Source organism: Leptonotus elevatus, chromosome 8, assembly GCF_054856555.1.
Source record: "Leptonotus elevatus isolate MCC_2025b chromosome 8, RoL_Lele_1.0, whole genome shotgun sequence".
In the NCBI taxonomy this organism is placed as follows: Eukaryota; Metazoa; Chordata; class Actinopteri; order Syngnathiformes; family Syngnathidae; genus Leptonotus; species Leptonotus elevatus.
In genome coordinates this window covers 19,131,256-19,138,632 of record NC_141246.1, presented here as the reverse complement: position 1 = coordinate 19,138,632, position 7,377 = coordinate 19,131,256, and the positions used below count along the sequence as shown (strand labels likewise).

The 7,377-nt window shown below is 42.5% G+C and overlaps 1 protein-coding gene and 1 pseudogene across 1 annotated transcript; both read right to left on the bottom strand.

Annotated features, from left to right (window-relative positions):
• On the bottom strand, window positions 1-493 carry LOC147170118 (uncharacterized). Its single transcript, XM_086082539.1, has 2 exons — window positions 279-493; window positions 1-171 (listed from the first exon to the last, which is right to left on the bottom strand). Exons 1-2 carry the CDS (start codon window positions 490-492, stop codon window positions 95-97), a joined length of 291 nt encoding a protein of 96 aa, XP_085938665.1. The 5' UTR covers window position 493; the 3' UTR covers window positions 1-94.
• A 2,777-nt stretch (window positions 494-3,270) lies between these two features.
• Window positions 3,271-4,581, bottom strand: LOC147170117 (uncharacterized; annotated as a pseudogene).
• Window positions 4,582-7,377: the final 2,796 nt, after the last annotated feature.

The following is a 7,377-nucleotide window of genomic DNA, read 5'->3' as shown; positions in this document are numbered from 1 at the left end:
TTGTTTGCAAAAAACTTTATTCATGAAGTGAATCAACAGCAGCTCAAAGCAAAGGCATCGTGTGAACACTGAAGCAGCCGCGGCCTCCCCTTTGTCATTCTGCGTCTCGCCGTCCGAAATCCACCCAGCCCTGATAGTCACGGTCCATCAAGCAGTCGGAGTTCACCATCTCTGTGAACGCAGCCAGGTGTTGTTTACAGGTACACACATGCGAGCCTCTCCTGGATATCTGCCCTCGCCTTAAACCCTTTTTTTCACGCCCCAAACCAACAACATACCTGAGATTGCTTGCATGATTTGCTTGGTCACAATCACACGTTCATCCTCCGACAGGTGTGCGCGTCTCACCATGCGTGGAGCCAGCGGCTCCTGTTTTCCCGCTGAGCTTCTTGCTGCCTCCCTCCCGACTTGGAGCTGCTCGAATTTGTTGCTCCCGGTTGCAGTAGCTGCAGCACATGCGAGCAAAACGAAGACCAGTGCAAATGCTGTCATCCTGTTGCACTTTTACCCGTTGGCTACTCACGGCTCCCCTTTTATAAAACATTTGAGCCGTAAAAGGGACAAATATCAATAAACAAATATCAATAAGTGTCCATGGGAGAGCTTTTGATTGATTGGGCCACGGAGATACAGTCGAGGAAATGATACATTGTGACATCCACAAAGCCATTATTGTGCTTGTCAATCTATGGGAAAGCTTTTTGCACGGCAATAACAGTAAAACAAATCAATCTTTACACCAGCAATTCAATAGTTACTTAGTGCATTTTAACCAAAACACAGGCTGTGATGTAAGCGGACACTTCTGACAAGCAATCATTGCTAGAAGATTGACAACAAGGGTAAACACTTTTTTTTTCTTAAACGTTGACACGATTGACACAAATGCAGTCGGCCAAGGAAACACAATACGACGTTTGTGACTCATATCAGCCTTTTATTTTAATCATGTCTGGGCTGCTACAAATGAATGTCTTTGCAGCATTCTAATTGGAAATAAAGTATTGTTATGGTGTAAATGGTCAACAATATCAATTTATTACAAATTTAAAGGCTTTTGCAGCTTCTGGGAAAACAAATCCAGTAAGCCGGACCATAAATCAGCGGTTAATGCATGTACGCAAAATGTAAATGATGAGAGCAGATCGCACTCTGGCTTATCAACAAAAGAAAAAATGAAGGAAATCGTGTTCGAGCCAGTGAATGCACCATTAACTTCATCAAATTCAATAATTACAAAAATATGTACACACCCATCAGTGAAATCTGATCTATGTGTCAACAGATTAAAAGATTGTTTCCTTCACTTGTCTGATCAGAAGGTATGCACACACACACTTTATCAGGAAATTCCACTTGCATTGTAACTGCTCATTTCTGTTAACAATATAAGTTACATCTTCATCATCTACAAGTGCATCTTTACATAAATACTCATGGATATGTTCAAATCAATTATGTATATTTGTAAATGTATGGGACCATAAATATCTGGTGTTTTTTACAGAAATTCACAAAACGATTGCAGGTGACAGCTGCAATCAAAAGTACCACAAACGAATAAATGACCATGAATGTCATCCAATGTGAACCGATGTAAAATTGTATAATTCTAATTTCATGATCAAGGCCTGTGGATTATATATATATTTTTTCTACGGGTTTTAACAATAATCTCGAGAGATTACTGGTAGGTACTGCAAAATGAGTTAATGGATGCAGAATAAGTCGCTGGTGCTGCATTTTGACACGCCAAGCTTTTTCTTAAAGGGTGCGCCACACCACAGACATACTTTCAGTTGATTGTTTCAATCATGTTTGCAGTGAACAATGCGACAGGTGCGACAGTATGTGTTTTAATTCACCAGACAAAAACACCACCAACTGACTTTTGAGCCATTTAAAAGAAAATCAATTCAAAGCCATTTGTTGTTAAAAAATACACCTCTTTAGCAAAGTTATTGCTCTAATATACAATGCACAATGTTGATGTGTGGCGGCAATTGGAGGTGCACAAAGTAGATACAACGTGTCGGAAGCTGAGGCATTGATCAAATGCCATGGGAGATAGCAGTTAATGTGGCTTGGCAGCCGTGAAGGGTGTGAGCCAAAGTGGAGCGTTTGTTGAACAGGTTACAGGAGGACACTGAAACCTTTGCTGGCATTGATTTTGTAAGCAGAAAATTGGTTGACGCTTGCATAGCCTAATATTAAAAAATGTGCATCAAGAACTGTAATTCAGGGTGTCAAATTGGCAGCTATGACATAAGAGCATGTGTCCAATTAATACCACTAACGTTTTTTGAGCTCTTTTGCGTCCCTATGCTTGTCACTAATCACATTCATGACTACAATGAATAGAAAAGGGCTCAAGTCTGAGCCCTGGTGTATGCTAACGTTGATGCAGAACTCGTATGTCTTCCCATACTTGGTCCTTACTACTGTCGCTTTGACCAATCTGATCAGCTTCTTTTCTATTCTTAGGCACTAATATCCAATGTATTTCTAGTTGCAATCACGCTTTTGCAAGGTCAAGGGTCATGTGCATGTTCACTATTTTTGTATATCGTCGCTGCTATGGGAAACATTTGGAGGTGCTGATCCTCATCCCAACCGCTTCATACTCTGCTGCGACCCGCTCCAGTGAGAGTTGGAGATCACGGCTTGATGAAGCCAACAGCACCACATCAAATGCAAAAAGCAGAGATGCTATACTGAGGCCACCAAACCGGACCCCTCAACGCTTTGGCTGCGCCTACAAATTCTGTCCATAAAAGTTATGAACAGAATCGGTGACAAAAGGCAGCCTTGGTGGAGTCCAACCCTCACTAGGAACGAATCCGACTTACTGCTGGCAATGTGGACCAAACTCTTACACCGGTCGTACATATAAGATAAGATAAGATACACCTTTATTTATCCCACAGTGGAGAAATTCACAGCGTTACCATCAGCAATACACATCATATATAAATAAGGACTCCCCGAGGACACAGTCGAACGTCTTCTCCAAATCTACAAAACACATATAGACTGGTTGGGCGATCTCCCATGCAACCTCGAGGACCCTGCCGAGGGTGTAGAGCTGGTCCACTATTCCACGGCCGGGACAAAAAACACACTGCTCCTCCTGAATCCGAGATTCGACTTCCCGACGGACCCTCCTCTCCAGCACCCCTGAATAGAATTTACCAGGGAGGCTGAGGAGTGTGATCCCTCTATAGTTGGAACACACCCTCCGGTCCCATTTCTTAAAAAGGGGGACCACCACTATCCCTGATGCCCACGCAATGTTGTAGAGGCGTGTCAACCACGACAGCCCCACAACATCCAGAGCCTTTAGGAACTCCGGGCGAATCTCATCCACCCCCGGCGCCCTGCCACCAAGGAGCTTTCCAACCACCTCAGTGACTTTGCCCCCAGAGATAGGAGAGCCCACCTCATAGTCCCCAGATTCTGCTTTGTCAAAGGAAGACGTGTCGGTGGAATTGAGGAGGGCTTCGAAGTATTCTCCCCACCGATTCACAACGTCGAGGTCAGCAGCACCCCATCTCCACTATACACATTGTTAATAGTGCACTGCTTTCCTCTCCTGAGACGCCGGATGGTGGACCAGAATTTCCTCGAAGCCGTCCGGAAGTCATTTTCCATGGCGTCACTGAACTCCTCCTAGGTCCGAGTTTTTGCCTCAACGACCACCGACGCTGCATTCCACTTGGCCAGTCGGTACCTGTCAGCTGCCTCCGGAGTCCCACAGGCCAAAAAGGCCCGGTAGGACTCCTCCTTCAGCCTGACGATATTCCTTACGGTTCGAGGATTGCCGCCATGACAGGCACTGACCACCTTACGGCCACAGCTCCGGTCGGCCGCCTTGACAATGGAGGCGCGGAACATGGTCCACTCGGACTCAGCCTCCCAATCACGTCCCTCCAGGTCTCACTGTAATTGCCCACGTGAGCGTTGAAGTCGCCCAGCAGAATGAGGGAGTCCCCAGGGGGGCGCGTTCTCCAGCACACCCTCCAAGGTCTCCAAAAAGGGTGGGTGCTCTGAACTGCTGTTTGGTGCAGAGGCACAAACAACAGTCAGGACCCACCCGAAGGCCTACCCTCTCGTCTACCAGGGTGAACCCCAACGCACAGGCGCCAAGCCGGGGGGGCATTAAGTATGCTGAGCCCTGCTTTGCACCTCTTCCCGTGGGCAACTCCAGAGTGGAAGAGAGTCCAACCCCTCTCGAGTGGATTGGTACCAGAGCCCAAGATGTGTGTGAAGGAGAGTCCGACTATATATAGTCGGAAATTCTCTGCATTACACACCAACTCGGGCTCCTTCCCCACCAGAGAGGTGACATTCCATGTCCCAAGAGCTAGTTTTTATAGCCGGGGATCGGACCGCTAAGGCCCCTCCCACCGGTGGTGAGCCCATGGGAAGGAGGACCCACGTTGCCTCTTCGGGCTGTGTCCGGCCGGGTCCCATGGGTGCAGGCTCGGCCATTAGGCGCTCGCCAATGAGCCCCACCTCCGGGCCTGGCTTCAGAGGGGGGCCCCGGTGACCCGAGTCTGGGTAAGTGAAATGCAAGACCATTTATTGTATTCATCATAAGGGGTCTTTGAGCTGTGCTTTGTCTGGCCCCTCACCTAGGACCTGTTTGCCATGGGTGACCCTGCCAGGGGCATAAAACCCCAGACAACATAGCTCCTAGGATCATTGGGACACACAAACTCCTTAACCACGGTAAGGTGCCGGCTCCCAAAAACATAAAAATGGAAAAATCTGACATAAGAGTTTTTCCACATTGCAGTGACGATATGGTAATTGCTAATCTGGCTTCTTATAGAAAGTCTTATTGAAAGCCATGTTGACACTCTTGGCCCATGGACTATGAGGCATGAATGATTGAGATGGGTATCAGGGTACCTGATGCAAAATCTGAGGAGTTTTCTGCACACTTTAAGGGCAGCTTTTATTCCATCACAACCTTATGGTTTTAAGTAATGCGGTTGAACTTTTGTGTTCAAGTGAGGAATCACATTTAAACAAAATTAGAGTGAATATCGACACAAGAAAACTCTCGAGTTTTACTGGATCTGAGCGCAGTCTTTGACCACGATATTCTTTTTAAACAGGCTGCACAATATATATATATATGTATATATATATTATATATATATTATATATTTATATAAATTAATATATTATATATATATATATATTATATTTATATATATATATTAATATATTATATATATTTATATATATATATGTATATATATATATATATATATATTATATTTATATATATATATTAATATATTATATTTATATATATATATTAATATATTATATATATTTATATATATATATATATATATATGTATATATATTATATATCTTTTTCAATTTCCATTTATATTTATTTATTTATTTTAATTTTCGATTTATTTATTTTTTACATTGGTTTTTATTTTCAGTTTTAGTCGTTTATTAATTTATTTAGTAATTTATTTAGAATTTTGGCAGTTTTGGTCCTCCATAGCCTCTGGCTCTCAGGTACTGTTTTTATTCTAACTGGTGATGTAAATCCTGCCTCACTGGCAGAGAGTTTTATGTTACCATGGGTGAAGACACCTTATTAGGAGGTCCCAGGCTGGATTGTGTTGTTGCCCAAGGCTCAATTTTAGGTCAGTTACGTATGTTGGTCGGTGACACTGACACTCAGTTCTAAATGTTCATTTTTTTCTGATGGTCCAAGCCCAATTGATACTCTTTTTAACTGTATTTGAGAAATTAAGTCCTGGATGCCACAGAATTTGAATTGAGTTATTAATTTGGTTGTGAAAACTCAAAGAGAGATATACTTCCCACCCCCTAGGCGAAAGTTAAATATTTGGGCATTATCTTTGACTGGGACCTAATTATCATCCCACAGGTTATGCACATAGTTAAAACTAGATTTTAAGCACTTGAAAACCATTGCCAGTTTCTCTCTCTCTATCTCGAGAAAACACAAATGTGCTAATTCATGCTTTTATTTCTAGTCTCATTACTGTAACAGTATCCTATCTGGTCTTTCCTAAAACAACGATTACATTAGTAACTTGTAACAACTGCAGAATTCAGCAGCCTGTCTGTTGACAAAAACCAGAACGAGAGAGTACAGTACACTAGTTTTAGAGAGCCTGCATTGGCTCCCTGTGTGTTCCAGGATCGATTTTAAAGTTGTTTTATTCATTTACAAAACCCTTCAGTGGTTTTGGCCCCGATTTTTCACTAAAATTGACTGTTGTTGATAGATTTGCCCACTGGAGGGAGCACTGACGACCACTTAAATGTTGGCTGTTACCAGGACTGGACTCTCTTTCTGGGCATAAAGGGCAGATGCCCGGTGGGCTGGCCTCTTTTGGGGCAGAAGCAGCTGGTTTTAATTATTACTTTGCTACATTTTACCCGAAGAGACTGGCCTCACAATTTAGAGGGACCAGTCCGTTAATCCATTGCCAATATAGATAGCAAACTGAAACATCATCAATAAACATCAGTGGCAGAACAACATGTTAGGCAAGATCAGGCTGGGCCAGGCCAGGAAAAAATGCCAGGCCTGATTTTTTTGGGGCCAATCCAGGCCTGGCTGTTATTTAGGATTAGATTAGGATTAGAAAAATTTTGCGCTCATTTTTGCTAAGAAATTTCAGATTACTCTGCAATATGGTAAATAATAATAAATGGACAATTATTTGCACCAAAAAAAGAGATGTTTTTCACTTGTTGACATTTTTAGTTTATTCAACCAGAAACATCGTGGTCCGGCCCACTCGAGATATAATTTGGGTAAAAGTGGTCCCTGAATTCAAATGAGTTTGACACCCCTTGTTATATCATTTATCAGCCCTCTTGTAGCCTTAGTTTTACACTTGTAGTACTACCAGTTCTAGTCTGTTCCGACACGGCGGTGGAATAGAGTTCAACAGGCCCACACTCAGTAAAATAAAACGTAAAATGAGACAAGGTCATCATTACTGCTGTTAATACGTTTATAATACACGCCTCTGTTCAATTAAGGGTGGAACAAAAATCACAAAATCTGCAATTGTAATGGAACTGGTTGACCTAAAAACTAACAATAAATAAAATGAACGCGAGTGTTTTATTCATAAGTGATTTTCCGGTACCCTGTCATTTATGTTCATATAAAACACCATCTTGAAGAGAACATTTTAAAAGGGAGTCATGAAAAGCTTAGTGATCAAATTGTTGTCCAACCAGTCAGACTTCATTTAAAACATTTACTCGTGAAATGAATTATTTGGCCGGGTTTATCAGAGGCAGAACTTGATTGTCAAGCTGTCACCAGCAAATGTTCACACCTATTAAGCTCAGAAA

Coding starts and splice junctions, on each gene's coding strand:
- LOC147170118 (XM_086082539.1), bottom strand. CDS start 492: ATGACAGCATTTGCACTGGTCTTCGTTTTGCTCGCATGTGCTGCAGCT. Junction 172..278: donor AATCATGCAAGCAATCTCAG/GTATGTTGTTGG, acceptor CTGCGTTCACAG/AGATGGTGAACTCCGACTGC.